We start from the raw sequence: 20,731 nt of genomic DNA on the forward strand, positions 1-20,731 counted from the left end.
TAATATATTATAATATATTTAATTACTATTACTTGTCACATAATAAAAAATATTTAAACTGTAAGTATTTTTTTACTAAAATTGCCTAAGTAAATTAAAAACATTGGTTGTGGGTATTTTTTTACGAAATGGCAACGCAGGGTGGGATGACGTTAGCTGAGCTAACCTTGAAATGTTAGCTGTCAGTTTTATGCATTGGTTTTCTTATACCGTGTGTAGTGTCAACATTAAGTTCTTGACTCATCGACCATGAGACATGTTTTGTACTTAAGTATTATAACATTGAATTGTCTGGCCGCCGTCTGTTTGGCTAATCAGTCATTTGGAGTTGCAATCAACAGTGACAGTCATTTCGAAGAAGTGTTTATTGAGGGACTTTACAATACAATACAATACAATACAAATACACTTTATTGCACCAAAATAAAAAATAAATTATTACAAAAAGACTCTAAACTAAGTAAAAGCAAATTGCGGCCGTATCGCTTAAAGCGGTTTCTTCCAGACAACCATAAGGTGAGGAAAAATGTAAAAAAAAATTAAAGATTGCGGGTACAAAATATATAAGTACAACTTACCAATAAATACATGCAAATTAATATATAACATACAAATATATATACCTAACCTATATACATAACCTAACCTATATACATAACCTAACATTATATACCTACTTATATAAATAGTAAATAGTACACACAAAATACCTAATACCTAATAAGCAACTCAAGAGCTTCAGAATTTGAATAGCACTACAACACACTTCATTATAAAAAACAGAACCATTAACAATTTTTCCAATCGGCGTTCCCCAAAAACACGATAGATGGCGTTGTTAAGTCTTTTTCTTTGTTTAAACTTCTAATTTAATGCATAACAGACACATGCATCTTTTATCTTTGTTTTTGGGTATATTTTTGGGTATATACCTATATGAATAGAATAGAATAGAATTAGCTGCCTAATATCAGTTCTCAGACAGTTAATCCCATATTAACTGTCTGAGAACTGATATTAGGCAGCTAAATTACTCAATTGTATACCAATATTTTATGTTTATTTTTATTTTTTTAAAGAACGTCTAGGGCCCGAGGTTTTTCTTGCAGCTTCTTTTCCCCGGCTATACAGGTTGTGAGAAGCTGCAGTAGTTTTAGGCGGATGAGACGTTCGTTATGGTAAAATTGACGATTCAAAGTGTAACTATGTTACCTACTGAATAAAGATATTTTTGAATTTGAATTTGAATATAAATGATGACCCTTTTTATTACACCAAGGTACAATTACAACTTCCACCTCTTATTATTCTGATCAAAATGAAGAGAAGCAATATAGGTAGCAATATCATTCTATACATAATGTGGTCCAAATATCAAGTTACAACTATACAGTTGACGCTTTGCCAATCCGGTTATCTATCTCCTTGTCATTCGATAGCGAGTGCGTGGTGGTAGAGCCAAGGTAACAGAAATGTTCCACGACATCAAGTATGGCACCCTCGAGTGAGATTCTTGGAGCCTGGTTTACACCTTGCACCATGATGACTGTTTTCTTGATGTTCACGCTCATAGAGAACAGCCAACAAGCGTGACCAAATCGACACCAGCTCCTGAAGTTCACTTTCCGAATTTGCAACCAGTTCAGCATCATCTGCACAAAGAAGTTCTGGCAATTAATTCCAGACGCCTAGTTTTTGACTTGAGAAGACTAATGTTGTATAATCTTCCGTCCTTTCTTGTATGTAGATGTACTCCGACGCCACAATCCTCGAAAGCAGTCAGAAGCAGTGTCGAAAAAAAGATACCAAAGAGGGTGGGTGCTAACACGCAGCCTTGTCTGACTCCACAGTTTACGTCAAAAGGCTCTGAGATTTCGCACGATAACGTCAATCTGTAGTGTCTGTGTAAAACGAGGTTGTTTGTATGACGTGTCCGGGGTGTGCTCAAACATTGTTGATAATCTTTTTTTTTGTTTCAGAATGACGAGCCCCCAGAGATCACTTACTGTGTGGTGGGCGGCGAGGGGGGCTTGGCGCTGCAAGCGGTCACCCCCACCCACCCTATGCCGCCGCAAGATGAGCTGGACGCCATGTTTGCTGAGCTTGTGGTAAGTTCGGTTTTGTATTTATTAATTCGCGTTTTTTTTTATTTGTGCTAATGATTCGCGTTGGCCCGTTGTGGTTTTCGATAATAGTGCATTATGATACAAGTGAGTTATGTTGGTCATTATAGTCGAGGCTAGATTTTAGCTGCAATGGAGCCAAGAGAGTAAAGAACTAAAGACTAATGCTCACATGTTTCATACGAAGTTTACACATTTGAGATGACATAATTAATACAAAAAAAAGCGCACCCCTGACGCCGGGCAGCAGCTGTATCAGTACAGGTTGGAGGCCGAGGAAATGGATTCTGGTAGGGCTCTAGCTAGAACATCACCGATTGAGAAATTGGTCGGTGTACTGCGGAACGGAAGGCGATTGGGGCAACCACCGTTCTACACGCCCTATCTAAGGAGTAATGGCGATTACTCCACCGACAAGAGCGCAGCTCTTAAATAAAGAGAGAGAGTGAGAATTAATACAATTTCCAAAACATAACTGTAAATATTTGAAATATTTGTGAAATGTCATTATATTATGTATCATTACACAGAGTTTTTGTGACATCGTAACGAATACTGAGGGGGATGATTCCGACCATGATTCTAAGTTGATATCAGGTGGAATGTTCCGTCGCAAAATTCAAGACTTTTAATTATCTTCAACTACACTTTTGCAATTGTAAATTCCACTTGATATTAAACTCGGAATCATAAGCCGAATCATCCCCCTCAGTATTGATAACGATGTCACTTACATTACGGCCACAGTTAAACATTATATATGTAACAGCCTCCGTGGTCTAGTGGTTAGAGCGTTAGGCTCACGATCTGGAGGTCCGGGTTCGATTCCCGATGGGGACATTGTCGAAATCACTTTGTGAGACTGTCCTTTGTTTGGTAAAGACTTTTCAGGCTTGAATCACCTGATTGTCCGAAAAAGTAAGATGATACCGTGCTTCGGAGGGCACGTTAAGCTGTTGGTCCCGGCTACTAGCTGTAAAAAAACACCTCCACCAACCCGCATTGGAGCAGCGTGGTGGAGTATGCTCCATACCCCCTCCGGTTGATTGAGGGGAGGCCTGTGCCCAGCAGTGTGACGTATAGGCTGTTTATGTATGTGTGTGTGTATGTAACTCTTATCAAGGTCGCGGATGTAATGTGTCAGAGCAGAATAAAAGGAATTGTCGAATGGAAGAGAATTTTGAAATTGAAAATGATTGGCGGCAAAAAAGAGAGGCCAGTTTATTTTCTATCGAGACAGATTATTTTCCATCTAACAAGACATACATACTTTTTTTTTTTTTTTTTTTTTTTTTGACGTGACTTATTGTAGATTTGCCGCAGATGGCATTAACTACTTGGCCGGACAAATGGGGAGCGCTGAAGGCTCTCACCCGGTACAACGTTTAAGACAACAGGCCTGAGGGTGCCCAGTTGGGCGCGAACCTCGGCTCAGGGCGTCGTCTGAGAGGAAAAATATTTGAAAGAATTAATCGACCCTAGTGGGTCGATAGCGATAAGCGCTGAATGAGGGAAATCGTCGACCACGCCGGCGGGGTCGGTATCGGGGTCCTGAAGTGTTTGGTGTCGCGAGCTGATTGGCTGCCTCTATGGCTAGAGTAATCGGGTCGTCGGGATCGTATATTACGTCCTTCGGACGCCGATACTTTTCAGTACCGTCCCTAAGCGGGATGTAATCGGAAGCCGCAACTACCAGGGGATTTGGGTGGTGCGGAGCAGAATCGAAAAAACGTTTGGAAGCTAATTTGAGCCATTGGGCAATGGTTGGCAGACCTAGGTCAATGTGCAGATTTTCATTGCGAAGGAACCACGGAGCTCCCGTGGCTTTCCGCATGAAACGATTTTGTATTACCTGTAGACGGTGGATTTGAGAGGGACTCGCATGAGCGAAAACTACCCCTGCATAGGTCATGATCGGACGGATGCAAGTCGTGTAGATTTTGACCTTATTCCTAAGGGACAATTTACTTCGCTTGTTAAGGAGACAGTGAAGACGGCCCATTACAAACGCGGCGCGATCGCGCACACGTTTGATATGGGCCTTGAAAGTAAGACGTCTATCTAAGACTACGCCGAGATATTTGACTTGCTCCTCCCAAGGGATCGGCTTGCCAAACATCTTAATGATTTTAAGTTGACGGCGTGACCGTGGCGTGTTATAATAGCCCTTTGAAAAGTACACCGCTGCACTTTTCTCCGGGTTTACCTCGATTCTCCATTTGCGAAACCACTTGCCCAAGGCATTGGCCGCGCGTTGGAGGATTCCGGTCATCATAACTCGACCACGGCACGAAGAATAGATGGCTGTATCATCCGCAAATAAAGCTAATTCGGTATTAGGGGATTTGGGAATGTCACTAGTATACAATGAAAATAGTAAAGGGGAGAGGACGGAGCCTTGTGGGACTCCGGCATGTATCGGGTGCGGTGACGAGAGCGTCCCTTCCACGCGGTAGCGAAAGGTTCGATTTGAGAGGAAGTCTCGTATGATGTGCACGAGACGGTCTGGCACTCCCAGTGAATAAAGCTTGTAGATCAAGCCGTTGTGCCAGACTTTGTCGAACGCTTTCGCCACATCGAAGAAGAGCGCTCCCGTAGCGACAGGTTTTTTTTTTAAGACATACATACCTAACCAATACTCTAGTTCACATAACAATATAAGTTTCAATTTGCCTGAAAAAAAAAGACGCTGTAAGGTGCTATAGTTATTTTGTGGTCGGGAATCGGAAGGCGTCGTTTACGCGGAGGTGTTTTGACAGATGCGGCACAGTCACGCGCCACGCACTTTCTCGGCGCCTGCGCAGGGTTGATTGAGAAAGAAATAAATTATTTATTATTGGACACCATGCTTTGTAATAGTGAAATAACATCAAAAATAAAACTTCAGCTGCGATTCAAGTTTACAACGGCAGGTCGCGACGTCAGGACGGTACTATGGTGCAGTGTTAATTTCCATGACAAAACAGCATCACGCCTATATCCCCGAAGGGGTAGGCAGAAGTATATAAATACACCCACTCCTCGTCAAGCTTAAGTCCCATGTAATAGGAGGCGAGCCTATTGCCACTAACCAGGCACAAATTATTTATGGTCCAAACATGAATTCAAACTCATGAAGTCGAATTCAGTGGTTTGCCCCGCGCCGATGTTAGAACCCGTGACTCTACAATATAAGTCAAGCTTTGTTCGAACTGCATCTGCATTTCTCACTACATCGAAACCAAGGGACTAATAAAAATATAAGTTTAAAAATAAAACTAAAACCCAACTACGGAAAAATGCCTCCTTCTGGGACCGGCTCCGTAACAGCCAGAACGGTATCCTGATGACTATCAGTGAAGACTTCGCAAACCCTTTTGCGAAACATTGGACGTCCCTACATCGGCCTGGGAAAACATAGGAATAATAACATAATATTGTATTACTTATTTTATTTCATATTTTATATCATTTTATTGTATAATTTTATTTTATTGTATCTTTTATTTTTGTATATGGGTTTTTTATGCCTGAAATAAATGACTTATTATATTATTATTATTACTTATTATAAAAATCACGCTCTAAAAAGAAAGAAACAAGAAAATAGGTATATATCTCTGAAATTCTTCTGAATATTTTTATTTATTTATTTTATTTTGGACATCAGACGGTCATAATACAGCATTTATATGTTACATAGTGATTATTATTACGTATGGCAGACAAAAATAAAAAATATCCTGCATGGATCATATATCCAGCTGAAGCTCCCCTAACCAAGTCTCTGCCGCATCCGTCACACAATGTAGCTCGGCTATACCACCTGGAAACCAGTGCAGAGGGCACTCGTTAACTATGTGAGATATGGTTTGATCCGGGTGACCACATTCACAGTATGGCGACTCCTTTAAGCCCCATTTATGTAGGTGATGGTTTGACTTTCCATGGTTGGTCCTACACCGGTTCATAGTGATAAGTGAAGACAAAGAGTGTCCACAATTTAACCCTTTCACGGACAGAGACCATGGGACATTGATGGTTCATGATAGGTAGACCTTGGAATCGGAACGATTAGGCATATGACCACAGCTATCTTCTAAACGTCACTATTTTAAGCCCTTTCATTTGATATCCAAGACACTACCATTTGAAATAATTATATTCGACTTCACTTTATGTCCTCTAGAGGGCGCCACATTGAACTTATCGTGACGTCACCCAGCCTATAACCATCGGACGATCAAAACGCTTCTATTGACACCTCATTTGTTAAATTCTGCTAAGTGGTTTAGAAGTTAGATTGGAACAGACGTGCATACACACATACATAATATACATACATAGCGGTCAAACACATAACCCTCCTTTTTGCTTCGCCGCAGTCGGATAAAAAAGAATCATTCACAGAGACAGCCTTAGTGTACTAACTGTAATATACCTAAGTCTATACGTACGATGTCGTGCAAGGAAAACCGGGAAGGGGTATTAACTCGCCATGTGCAGTAGTCAACCCTGGCGAGTATCAGATAACAAACCTCGATCGCCGCCGTTTAATTTGGTTTACAAGCTGCGCGTGAGCAAATTATAGTCATGTCCGTACCACACCTCGGACACTTCATACAAAACACCTCGTTTTACACAGACACGACACATTGACGACGTCTCGTACACGCGCATCTGTGTGTGTGACGGTTTTTTTTTTACGAATAATAGTGTGCAGAATTGAGTGTTAAATATGTACATATTACTAGCTTTTACTTGCGGGTTTTCTTGTATTTATTTACTCGATAATTACGTTGAATTGATAACATGACACTTTATATTAATAAGACCCCAGAATAATGTAAATAAAAATATAAGTTTAAAAACCAAAACACGACTACGGAAAAATACGTTGTAAAAATTATGAAACAAGAAAATTGGTTTATTTCTCTTAAATTCTTCCGAATAGCTTTGTCCGGTCAAATAGTTAATGCCATCTGCGGCAAATCTACAATAGCAGCGTTTTACCATCAAATAAAACGCATATTAAATAACTTACCCTATTCGAAACCTAATAATATTATGAGAGTGGCAACACTGTTTCTTCCCTGATTAGTCGATGGCACTATACCTGTCCTTTTCTAGCATCGTCTATCTCTGTCATGCCCCCTACTCCACCAGGCAGGCACTTGGGGGTTTCAAGTGCTCCGTAAAATCATTGCGATTCATAAAATATTCCTATGAAATAACTTTTTGTTAAAAGCTGTTTTAGCTTTTACACCAGGCAGGTGAGAAACTTTAGGTTTCGAATAGGGTAAGTTATTTAATATGCGTTTTATTTGATGGTAAAACGCTGCTATTAAAGAACTGTACCGCTATTCGAAACCTAATAATATTATGAGAGCTGTCTGTTATCGCCTGGTGGAGAAATTGCCATGTGACATTTGATATCAACGGTATTACGTCCTGAAAGACGTAATAATTATTTATTAGTTTGTTGACCATTGGTTAACCGTGTGAATTGTGAAGACAAAGCATAGTGATTACATATTTTGGTGACTGCATTATAATGAAATAAGTGAAATATTTTTAAAATTATGTGTGCGCTGTATTTACATATTTGACCAAGTGAAGTATGTGTTTAATATCTAGGATGTTTATTGTGGTAAATAATTGTGTGACAGGTACAATATACTTGGATGGTAAGATGGTAATATATTCTTGGTAATACACTTGGACATGAACTGAAGTGGAAGTTATGTGTTATTCAATAATAAACGAGTTTGATTCCATGTTTTTTATTTATTATTTCCCATGTAAATGCCAACATATTTATATATATATACACATGCATTAGTGAATTAATTTATTTTGCAATTAGGACTCTATTAGGTAATTATCGTGAATAAGAATAGCGTCATAATAATTTTTAACAGTAAAACATAATAATATTTTCTTTTAATAAATAATTACAAAGTAAAAATATAAACGTTCTATAATCAATTTGATCAAATCACAAACAGTAAAATTAAGTGAAGTACTAAGCAATTCAATATTAGATTGGTTGAAATAAACTAGAAGTCGTACGAGTTTCACTGTGGGGTCTAATTTCTCGTCGGTAGAATCTTATAAATGTGTTCTGAGATTTCCAGTTCCCTCTGCTTAAAATGTCGTCGATAGGGAAGTTTAGGGCCCAATGTTTTGAAGCCACGGCTGGCCTCATACTCCCCGCTGATGCATGTATTCCCGCGTCTTGTAACAAGGACTTTATCCAATTCGCAATAACAGTGCGAGAAGCTGCTTTCGGTGTACCTCGAACAGTTAAAAATAGGTTCTGAATTTTGCAAATATCCCTTCTATCTCTGGAGAGTTCAATAAGTAATTTTACCCAGAAAACTGGATTCAGAGCATCATTCTCAGGATTAGATAAAAGCCGCCAGCCCGATTGTCTGCAGTCATATCTATCAGTTTTTGAACCGTATAAGGGCCAGAATATCACGTTATTGTTGGAAAGAGTAAAATGGTTAGGGTCTATAGAAAGGAGGGTAAGATCATGAACCCTCCGCCCTGAACATAATAATAATATACAAGCTGTTCTGCGAGAGCACTCGAAATAGTTAATATTATGAGTAAAGCTGTTACATAACCATGAAGATAGTTGATCGACGTCCCAAATGGGTGCCTTAACTGGTTTAGGTTTCAGGACGGATATGGATTTTAAAATGCGCGTCACAAGTGGATGAGAACCGAGAGTTCGGATATGAGGGCTGCTTAGAGTTGAAACGACTGACTTGTGAAAAACTATTGTACTATATGAAAAACTACTATTTAGATGGAGATCAGCAAGGAACTTAGCTAGGTCAGGGCCAGAAGGGGAGTTACATTGTACCTTATTTTTTGTGGCCCAGAGACGCCACCGTCGCCAGGCTGCTCTGTAGGACTGTTTAGTCGAGTCACGCCAGCTGTGCTGCAGCAGAGTTAACTGATCTGGAGTCCAGTCGTTTAGGGCTTTATCCCACCCCCACATTTCCAAATCTCCAGCTCCAGCTCGTGTACCTTTGGAGGTGGGCGATGAGTGGCAGTGTCGATTAACACCGTCTTGAGATCCTGTATTGTATATGGGGCTGCTATAGCCCGTCTCTTGATGTCCGGCCGCCAAAAAGCTTTGTCCCATCGGGGTACCACTAGCAAGTACAGGCCCTTCGACTGGTTCATGTGCGCTAGGACTCTGGGGATTAAGTACGGTGGAGGAAAAATCCAGGCCTGATTGAAATTCCATTCCCGCGAGAGTGCGTCTACGAACACAGCTTGTCTGTCTGTAACATCGAGTGAGGTGTACTGGGGAACGACATGTGCCCGATTCGAGGCGAAAAGATCTATCTCGGGAATTCCCCATTTTTTGAAAATCCTCTCTGTTAGCGTCGGGAGGAGATGCCATTCCGCACGAGTCGGACCCCGTGAAAGCTCGTCTGCTTCCACATTGTATTTGCCTGGTATGTGATGAAGGCTTAGTCGAATTTTGAACATTTGGAGAAGATGGAAAATCTCGTAAGTCAGTGCCATTAACGGCTTCGACTTCGTTCCCCCTTCGTTCCTGAGGTATGCCAGGATTGTTCTGTTGTCTGATTGAACAGAAATGGTAGATCCCGCGACCAGGTGACCTTGACTCGTTAGTGCTTTCAGGATTGCAGTCATCTCTTTTTGGTTGGAATGGAGACGCTTCTCTTGTGGGCTCCAGGTCCCTTTCAGCTGCATGTTGTTTAGTCGAGCACCCCAACCGAGATCTGAGGCATCGGTTACGAGATAGTGACTTACTGCCGGGGTATGTAATGGGGAACCCGTCGCGTGAAATTTCATCCACCAGTGTAGCTCGGTAAGGACTTCTTGGGGTAGCGAGTACTGCGTTCCCGGGTGTGCCTTCAGTAATCGGTTGGTGAACGATAACAGGTTGCGAAAGTGTAGCCGCCCGTGCGGAACTACTATACTTGAGAAGTTTAGAATGCCTGAAAGGCTCTGCGCTTCTTTTAGGCACAAGCTTTTCTTGCACAGTGCCCGGGATAATCTCTCTTTGATGTTGGAGAGTTTTTCTGTTGGCAGCTGTATCAGGTTGCGAAATGGATCCCAAACAATACCTAGGAACTGAATCTCCGTTTGTGGCGTCAGGACCGATTTTTTGAAGTTTATTTGCCACCCTAATGAATTTAATACTTCGACCACGTGATTTAAGTGACTTTTTAGCGTTGCTTGGTCTTGATGGGCCAGGAGAAAGTCGTCGAGATATATTAGGATGCGTATACCTCTCTCCCGGAGTTTTTGCCCAATCCAGTTTGTAAATGTCGCAAATATTTTCGGCGCTGTGGCCAATCCAAATGGAAGGCAAGTCATTTGCAGGATTTCGCCTTTGAAAAGGAGCCTTAAAAATCGCCGATGGCTGCGTGCCACTGGTATGTGAAAATACGCGTTGGATAGGTCCACCTTCGCGACCCAGTCGTTTGGTTGTAAAAAATTTGCAACCTTCTTTTGGTTTATTAATTTGAATTTGCTTACATAAACAAATTTGTTCAACCTCCGCAGGTTGAAGATGGGACGATGTGAGCCATCTTTCTTTTGCCGGAGAAAGAGGGATGACAGAAAGCTTGGCGACAAATGGGTTGATTCTAGAACCTCCATTCGTTTTAAGGTTAGAATTTGGGATTCCATCTCGTATGAGAAAGGAACTCCTGTGCCTGTGCAAGCAGGATTTGGTAGATAGAGTGGAGGTTTTGATTGAAATGGAATTCGGTAGCCGGTATGGATTATTTTCATAATTGGTGCCGGAGCCCCTAGGGCTTCCCAGGCTCGATAATAATGTTTTAGGCGACCGGCTTGAAACAGTGAGTCAGTAGTTACGTCTCCCTCTGCCTCGGCGAGGTTGGGATCTTGTCTGTCTCGTGGTAGTATTATTTTCGGTGGGCCTTGGAGCCCGAGGTCGAAAGTTACCCTGCGCGGGTAAACGGTTGAACACCGGCATCATTGGTTGATTATACATAGGTACAGCTCCTTGCGCAGGAGCAAATGGGAATGGGAATGCAGGCATACCGTGCGCTGGCGCCAAAGGACGGGTACTACCTTGTAAGGTAGAATTAGGGTATTCACAATAACCTTGCGCAGGCTGTCTTTGTCGAGACGAAACTGTGGTATTTTTGGCATTTTGTGATTTCAGAGGCCAAAATATTTTATTCATACCTCCATTTTTGTCTACAGTTGCGGTAAAATTTTCCGCGTTGAATAAAACCTCGCAAGAGGGGGGTATTTTACGAAAACTCGCTCTTGTGTACTTATCTTTTACGTATCTCAAAATTGCGTCACGGCGTTGTTGAATAAGATCGGCGCGATGTCCGCATGCCATTTGCAATAAGTCATTAGATATTTTTTGATAATTATTGGAAAAAATTTCCTTGATTTTGTTTTCTAACGAGTTTACCTCAATTACGTCTGAAGATTTTATCCAAGTTATCAAGTCGCGGAAGCCACATTCGACAGCTTCTTGTTGTTTAACTAACCCGTGTGTAATAGCGGCAAAGCCTTTTTCGGTCAATGATAGGTGATTATATCTATCGTAGGGTTTTAATTCGTCATTGCATTCTAAATTGCTAAAACCCGGTACCGAACAATAGCGTTTTTGAGTGTCAGAGTAGCGGACGTCAGCCCAATCCGGTGAGTCAAAATGTTGAATGGATTTTAAACGTTCCAGCCGCGCTGGCTCTGTTTTTGGCGTGTCCGGTTCTTTCACTGTAGTGTTGACATCGAAAGAAAATTCGTATTCCACGGAAGGGTTGCTGTTGTGGGAAAGGTTTTGGGTAGATAATGTACATATCCCGGGTTCTACATCAGTTTCCCCCTCGCAGAATAGTTCCTCGCTGCCGTGAAGAGATAGAACATCTTCATTGCCTTCACAAGGGGTTAGATCTTCGGGTGGATGAGTGTTGTGAGTCAGTGTGTTTCTATATATTAGGCCTTGCAAACAGTTTTGAATATTACTGACCTGTTCAACCAAATTGTTTATAACCTCTGTATCGCTAACGCGGGGTCGTTTATTGACTTCTCTCGGCATGGGAGAAGCCTGCCTTTTCGTACCCGCTTGTGAGGTGGTTGGTTCCGGGTTTACGAACTCGTCCATGTTGTTGAAATAATATGTCAGGACAGGTATTTCTACGATTGTAATAACGAACGGCAAGAACCGTTAAATTTTAAAAATATTGATAGCTGTAAGTATAATACTTGTATAACTTACCACGACCGCTCAGTTCGAAGAACAAATTGCCAATGATTTTACGGAGCACTTGAAACCCCCAAGTGCCTGCCTGGTGGAGTAGGGGGCATGACAGAGATAGACGATGCTAGAAAAGGACAGGTATAGTGCCATCGACTAATCAGGGAAGAAACAGTGTTGCCACTCTCATAATATTATTAGGTTTCGAATAGCGGTACAGTTCTTTAATAAGTCAATTAAAAAAAAAACTTCCGAATAGTGATGCTTAGTGGTGAGCAAACTCTTAGTAAAATTCAAATTCAAAAATATCTTTATTCAGTAGGTAACATAGTTACACTTTGAATCGACAATTTTTACATTACGAACGTCTCATCCGCCTAAAACTACTGCAGCTTCTCACAACCTGTACAGCCGGGGAAAAGAAGCTGCAAGAAAAACCTCGGCACAGGGGCCTAGACGATCTTTAAAAAAAAATAGTATATAGATTGACATATGACCACGGCCTATATTTTTATGTTCAAAAGAGGAGACTTCTCTATTCTGTGGCTCTCTTCTTTAACACGGGACGTTTCCTGCGGTTCTCTGTACTTACTTGACTTTCACAAATTATCAGCTTCTAGGCAGCACCCAGTCTCTAGGCGCTATCAGTACATCGCATTCGATTAATAAACGGTTTGTTTAAACCAGTCTCAAACGAAAGCTTATACTATTCTGTGGTGCTAATATGAATTATAGTGTCGTGGTGTTTATCCAAAGTTTTAGATTATGCGAAAACAGATCTGTATCTTTATCTTAGGTTAGGTTAGTCACTGGGCCCGATTCCTGCAGACACCTCCTAATTTTATTTTAAGTTATACTTACCTGTCATTTTCTTATCCTACGAAAAAGAAAGGGACGGATGATTGTCAACAACTTAATTTTAAAACGAATGAATAACCCGGGCGAATAAAATAAGGATCTCGCTTGTATGCAATCCGTTTGACGTGCTCTCTATTTAACTCTGTCGGGTTATTGGCCGATGCAAAATTTTTAGACGGTTGTTTTAGATTTCTGCTTAAAATTGACGTGTGTTCCATAAATTTTATGCCTGTCGATTAGTCGTCCCTTTCTTTTTCAGCGAATATGAAAATGACAGGTATAACTTAAAATAAAATTAGATGGCATCTGCAGGAATTAGCACACTTTGTACCTACCTACCTACTTATTAATTTTGTCTTTGTTATTTTGCATGTTGTGTTTACTTGTAATTAGTCTCTACACTTAGCTTTATATACAGTTGATATAAAATAAAATAATAAAATAATTTTTATTACGGGTAACTTGGACCCAGGTTGTTAGTAACAATGATTTCTTACTCACTAATATTAGTATTACATAGATGCACAATACACACACATACACAATAAAATTGAAATAAAAATATGACATTTATTTACTGCTCCTGTACAAGTGACTCATGGAGCAATGAGTCATGTACGGACAGTCCAGCCTACTTACAATCATGCTCAGGACACTGTTGGGGCTGGCGCGGATCCTACGAGTCAGTGATGTGCATCGTTTACGCATTGTGGTGTAGAAGCAGTCGACCCGCGCCTCAGCGAACATCCCTGACGCTATTACCCTTACGATATTACCCTAAGAAAATACTGTATAAGATGACTATAAGCAACCCATAAATTAAATAAAATAAAAAAATCCAGGCGTAGTATTTGATATTATTCTTCTTATCGTTCTGAACGGCCGCCAGTGGTTGAGCATTAAGCTCACTATGCTGAGGTTCCGGTTTCGAATCCCGATCTTCTATCGTGTGGGTTGTGAGGCGGGGTACCAACCTCATCAACCCTGGTGTCAGGGTTACTATTGAGCCTCCAAAAGCCCCTGACATGGCTCATGTAACGACTACATACTTACATAATTAAGTAGTAACCAGGATCAACGGCTCCACGTGCCTTCCGAAACACAGATCATCTTACTTTTCGGACAATCAGGTGATCAGCCTGTAATGTCCCAACCAAACTAGGGATCACACAGTAATTTTTACATGTAACACGATCGTTGTTTGGTACATGGGCTTACTTACAACCCGACCAAGTTAACTTTACAGTCAATAAAATAGATACCATTGAAGATTCACTAACAAACAGCTATTATTGATGAAAACGATGAATACGCAGGTAAATAAAACATTTTCGAAACCTACTAGAACCTACTAGTTAAAGCAAAGTGAAATTTGATACTGAATTATTGGCACTAGTCGGCCAAGATGATTTTAATTGAATACGTTATTGGGTAATAAATTGTATATTTTATGAACAGGCAATTATTATCTTAATCTGGTGAAAAGCGAAGAGTGCGAGGTAATCTTGGTATTTACATACAAGAAACATGTTTATTCTCCTCGAAATCTTGTACTTTCATTACTTGCGCTTGCGACTAGGTTTCTCTAGGCTTTAACTGCGACCGGTAAATTGTTAAGATTTACATTCATCACATCACTAATTTAAGAGTCACGCTCTTGTCGGTGTAGCAGTCTCCATGCTACTTTTTAGGGAAAAATAGGGCAGTGGTTTCACTCTTGCCTTCCGCTCCGCAGTACCCTATCTAACGCAAGTGGGATGGCGCCCAGAGTAGTCTATTACAAAGCCATACTAGGACTCCTGTCCTCCGCCTCTGAATAGTACTGGCAGTTACTGCTGCCCTCTGTCAGGTTCCAGGTTACAGTCCTTGTGACTTGCCAGTTCCGTCCTGCATTGCCGTACCGATGGCTCCCATCTTCGCCTCTGCAACCGTTGAGGTCTTCTCCCGTATCCCTGGGCAAGGGTTCTACGTTATACCCCGTAGGTCTGGTTCCCTATTCGAACTCAGCCACCATCTAACACTGGCCTACTGAAGTAAGAGGCGCCCACCCCCGCGGCAAGGACGCGCCGAACAGGAATTTCCCCAGCGGAGGGCAGAGAAGATCACTCTGTCCCCCCTGGGGTCGGGTAAATGGTCTTGTATGGAACCAAGACCAAAGGCACTGATACTGTTGTCACAAAAAACAAACATAAATGTCTGTTAGAACACACACTTAATCTGTCATCGTCATTTCTTGGAAAGTGACATGATGATGTAACTAAGTGTGTTTATGTGGTCATTGTTCTTGGGAACTCTAGTTAGAACTTATTATTCACTTTTTTTATTCATTATGGTGGCCCAGTTGGAAATACGCTTGGCTCTCACTGTGAGGTCACAAGTTCAAATGAAATGGAAAACTAGAAGCTCAAATGTACAGTCATGAGCAATATAATGTACCCACTTTAGGACTCTGCCGCACTAACATATGTATTTGACATTTAGTGAGACTTACACTTCAATTTGTCAAAAAAGTTAATGTGACGTGGTACCAAAGTGTATGCATATTAATGCTCGTGACCATAGGCGACAGTTCTCCATAGTGTCCAGCTAAAATTACCAGTAGTGTATACCATCTGAGGGATGACTTTCGTTTTCGTTTGTTATTTTTCTTTTTAGAAAAGCGGCCAGTTGGAAAAAGGCAGTTTTTATTGAAAATATTTTTTTCTAACTTTTCTTCTTTCCGATCATCAGTTTTTTTTTTGACGTGACTTGTAGATTTGCCGCAAATGGCATTAACTACTTGGCCGAAACTCAAGACCAATGACTTAACTGCCTTCAAGGCGGAATCATACGTTTTTTTAAATATCAAAATAATCCTCTAGCCCGAAACGTACCTGACGCCGCCTCTGTGTGTTTTGGCTTTATAACGACTACCGCATCCTTAGAGAAGGCAATGCGAAATTCCATACAAATCGAGAATTTCTCCACGCGAATGTCACAGAATAAATATACCAGCGGCCCAGAGGTCACTTTCGAGAGTTTTCTAACATTCAACTTGATCCGTGCCTTCACGGTGAAACTGCCCATCTGGGTACACCGTCACCTACTTCGGGATACATTCACATCCATACATACATAAGATCACGCCTATTTCCCATTAGGGTAGGCAGAGATCACGGAATTCCACTTACAACGATCCTGACACACTACTTTTGCTTCTTCGACTCTCATTAAAGTCTTCATGCATGCTCGCCGGTTTAGAGTACTCTTGATCTGACCTTTAAAAGTTCCTGAGATCTGAAAGATCTGAGGGGTTAAAATGGCCACATCGAAGCAATTCATCTAAGAAAGCAATATTGCTATTTGACATTTCTCTCTCTATTTAAGAGCTGCGCTCTTGTCGGTAAAGTAATCGCCATTCCTCTCTTCTTTCCACCAAAACCTTCACCTCCCGATACGACACGACTTGCACCCTCTCTTTTATTTGTTTCATAAATTTTAATGTTATCCTAGGTCTACCCCTTCCTCTCTTCCCTTAAATTTGACATTTGCGCATGTAAAAATAAATGCGTAATGCAAACAAATGTTAAATTGGAATATTGCTTTCTTAGATGAATTCCTTCGATATGGCCATTTTAACCCCCAAGTTTAGAATTAATACGTGGCTAATACACCGCATAACGGATTCGTTCTAGAAAATTCTTCTTCTCAATTACAGAGAAGCGAAAGCTACTAGAAAATTGGTGACCGTGGAGAAATGGACAATTGATCAGTAAACAAACGGGCCGGCAGCCGTATAACACTTTCACCTTCGATTCCGGGCCGGTACGATCGTGTGAGCGCCGCGTGAGTCACACACTGCCAATATACAAACAGTTGTGTAGGTCAGGAACCTTTTTTTTTGACGTGACTTTTTTTAGATTTGCCGCAGGTGGCATTAACTACTTGGCCGGAAAGTCAGGAACCAACATCTACTAACAAGACAAGAATACTTCGCAATGGCGGACTTTCCAGGCTACATTCACCAAAAACAATATAGATGGCGCTGTACAGATTTTCCTTCGTATAACCTTCTAATTTCATGGATAACAGACATATTCCAACTTTTATCTTTGTTTTCGGGTACAAATGGTGACCCTTTTTATTACATCTAGGCTCAATTACATCTTCAATCCATTATTATTCTGATCAAAATAATGAGAAGCAATATAGGTGGCAACATAATTCTATCCATACCAAGATAAATAGATAAAATACTTTATTGAGCACAATGGACACAAAACACAGAGATAAGGACAACATAATATACAGAAAAGCACAACAGGCGGCCTTATTGCTCATGCAGCAATTTCTTCTAGGTAACCTTTGGGTACAGGAAAATTAAGTATTACAAATTAAGTATTTTTATATCTGCCTTTACATTGTATTTTTGAATAGTTATGGACCCGAGTAATAAGGAAATAGGTACCTACCATGGTATAAGAAGACCAGGTATGCTCGATCCTATGACAAGCCGCCATTGCTAGCCCATTGATGACGTAAGTGTTACCATTAAACTGGTATCTCCAACATTCCAAGGACGTTTAATTTTATTATTGAAAATTAAGTGAATTACTGAACAGCCTCTGTGGTCTAGTGGTAAGAGCGTTAGGCTCACGATCTGGAGGTGCGGGTTCGATTCCCGATGGGGACATTGTCGAAATCACTTTGTGAGACTGTCCTTTGTTTGGTAAGGACTTTTCAGGCTTGAATCACCTGATTGTCCGAAAAAGTAAGTTGATTCCGTGCTTCGGAGGGCACGTTAAGCCGTTGGTCCCGGCTATTAGCCGTAAAAACACCTCCACCAACCCGCAATGGAGTATGCTCCATACCCTCTCCGGTTGATTGAGAGGAGGCCTGTGCCCAGCAGTGGGACGTATATAGGCTATTTATGTTATGTTATGTAAGTGAATTACTGACTAGTGTATTTAATTACTATTACTTGTCACATATATAAAAGTCATTAAACTGTAAGTAAATCTTTTACTAAAAGTTCAAAATTTCCTTGCAAAGTAAATATAAAAACATTGGTCGTGGGTAAGTAATTTATTTTTTACGAAATGGCAACGCAGGGTGGGATGATGTCAGCTGGGCTAACCTTGAAATGGTAGCTGTCACTTTTGAGCATACCTGGGGGGTTAAAATGGCCACATCGAAGCAATTCATCTGAAAGGCAATACAAATACAATACAATACAAATACACTTTATTGCACCAAAATAAAAAGAAATAATTACAAAAAGTCTCTTAACTAAATACATGGCATGGCAATATTGCTATTTGACATTTATTTCCATTCCGCACTTACTTTTATATTGCTTTCTTAGATGAATTGCTTCGATGAGGCCATTTTAAACTCCCTGGTCTTACTCATACCATGGTACCTACCTAATTATTACGTTAATGCTTTACAACGCTATCTATATTGTTTTTGGTGAATGTAACCTTTAAAGATCCTCATTGAAGAAATCGAGACTTTGTCGGAGAAAATTATATCAGAATGTCATTTTTCAAAAAGGCGTAAATGTCGTGTAAAATTATGATACCTACTATTAGTTTAATAGTGTACGGTCACGAGCATTAATATGTATACACTTTGGTACCATGTCACACTAACGTTTTTGACAAATTGAACTGTAAGTCTCACTAATTGTCAAATATGTTAGTGCGACAGAGTCCTAAAGTGGGTACATTATATTGCTCATGACTGTACCCTTGCTCTCGTAAACTCCAGTTCATTAGCCGTTCACAAATTAATTCAAAGCAACATTGAATTAATTTCTGAATGACCTCAGACAAGTCACGAGAGGTCGAGATTCTTTCATTTAAATACCCTGTTATGATCTTGTACCTCGTTGCAGATAGGTTTGTCTTGATTATGTTGTCATACAACTATGTTTGGAATTTCGTTCCTAATACATACATACACACATAAACTCACGCCTGTCCTTAACGAGATAACGCAGCGACCTTTGATATAAAGTCCTAAGATATATACATAATTATTGAATAGAATAGAATATAAAAAGTGCTTGCATTGCTTGATATTTGGATCATTTCGTGGCTGACTGAATTTGCTAAAATAGTTTATTGACAGTAACCACCATCACCAGCCCATTAACGTCCCCACTGCTGGGGCACGAGCCTTCCCTAGTGCGGATTGGTGGCTATTAACGACTGCTAATGCAGCCGGGACCAACGGCTTAACGTGCTTTCCGAAGCACGGAGGAGCTCGAGATGAAACCTTTTTTTTTTGTGGTCACCCATCCTATGACCGGCCTTTGCGAAAGTTGCTTAACTTCAACAATCGCAGACCGAGCTCATCAAAATAAGATTCGCTAAAAAAATTCAGATACGTCAGTTAGCAACGACTTCATGTAAAGAATTATGTTGCTACCTATGTTGCTTCTTTTTATTACATACATACATACATACATACATAAACTCACGCCCGTAATCCCTAATGGGGTGGGCAGAGCCACAAGTAATCAAAGACAACTTGCAGCCACTGTTGATACGAAGTCCAAAGATGGATATGATGAACCTTATGGTGATAAGGGATCAGCCTATCGCCCATAACATTAGTCCATCATGTTAGAGGACACAATCCCTCTGTCGGTTTTTACGACATGCCCGGGAAGAGAAGCAGCTGAACGTGTTCTATGTTTTTTATTTGCTCCCAGAACAGCATAGATTCTTTTTATTTTGATCAGAATAATAATGGGTAGAAGATATAAATGTGCCTAGGTGTAATAAAAAGCGTCATCATTTATACCCAAAAACAAAGATAAAAGATGCATATGTCTGTTATCCGTGAAATTAAAAGGTTAAACGAAGAAAAATCTGTACAGCGCCATCTATATTGATTTCAAGGAACGTAGCCTGGAAAGTTCTCTTATTTGTAATCTACTTTTTATCTCAGGACGTACGGTCACGAGTACCAATATGCATACACTTTGAAACCATGTCACATTAACTATTTTAACAAATTAAACCGTAGGTCTCATTAAATGTCTAATATGATAGTGCGACGGGGTTCTAAAGTGATATAGCTCATGACTGTACCACCACCTTATGATCATTTCGACAGACATCCGTTTTGCTTTTTTTGTAATTGTTTTGTGAAAATTTTAAATGATGTTATTGTCTTGTTTTTGTGTGTGGCGTCCTTTTATTGCGGAAGGATGGAAACCACTGCCCTATTTTTCCCTAAAAAAGTAGCATAGAAATAATGCTGCACCGACAAGAGTGTGGCTCTGAAATTGATGATGATGATGTCCTTTTATAATAAACTATTTCTATTTTTTTATATTTTCTACAGAAGCTAACAGTATTACTAACACAGTATACATTACAAAAACAAGCAACTGCAAATAATTGTAAAACATTAACCATCATTTGTCCGCTAAAAGGTAAGTAAGTCTAAAATACTCATACAATTCCTCTGTCGGTTTATACGACATGTCCGGGAAAATAAGCAGCTGAAAACGTTTTATCCAGTGTAGAATTATTATTAA

At 40.3% G+C, this 20,731-nt stretch overlaps 1 protein-coding gene across 7 annotated transcripts in view; it reads left to right on the top strand.

The window, feature by feature from the left end:
• Positions 1 to 20,731, top strand: part of LOC126373069 (disheveled-associated activator of morphogenesis 1) — a 178,845-nt gene that overhangs the window by 114,042 nt on the left and 44,072 nt on the right. For all 7 annotated transcript variants that reach the window (XM_050019041.1, XM_050019037.1, XM_050019036.1 and 4 more), the window contains one exon: positions 1,980 to 2,108. In XM_050019041.1, the coding sequence (XP_049874998.1) occupies positions 1,980 to 2,108 (129 nt within the window). The remainder of the gene's footprint in view (positions 1 to 1,979; positions 2,109 to 20,731) is intronic.

This window comes from Pectinophora gossypiella, chromosome 15, assembly GCF_024362695.1.
Source record: "Pectinophora gossypiella chromosome 15, ilPecGoss1.1, whole genome shotgun sequence".
In the NCBI taxonomy this organism is placed as follows: domain Eukaryota; kingdom Metazoa; phylum Arthropoda; class Insecta; order Lepidoptera; family Gelechiidae; genus Pectinophora; species Pectinophora gossypiella.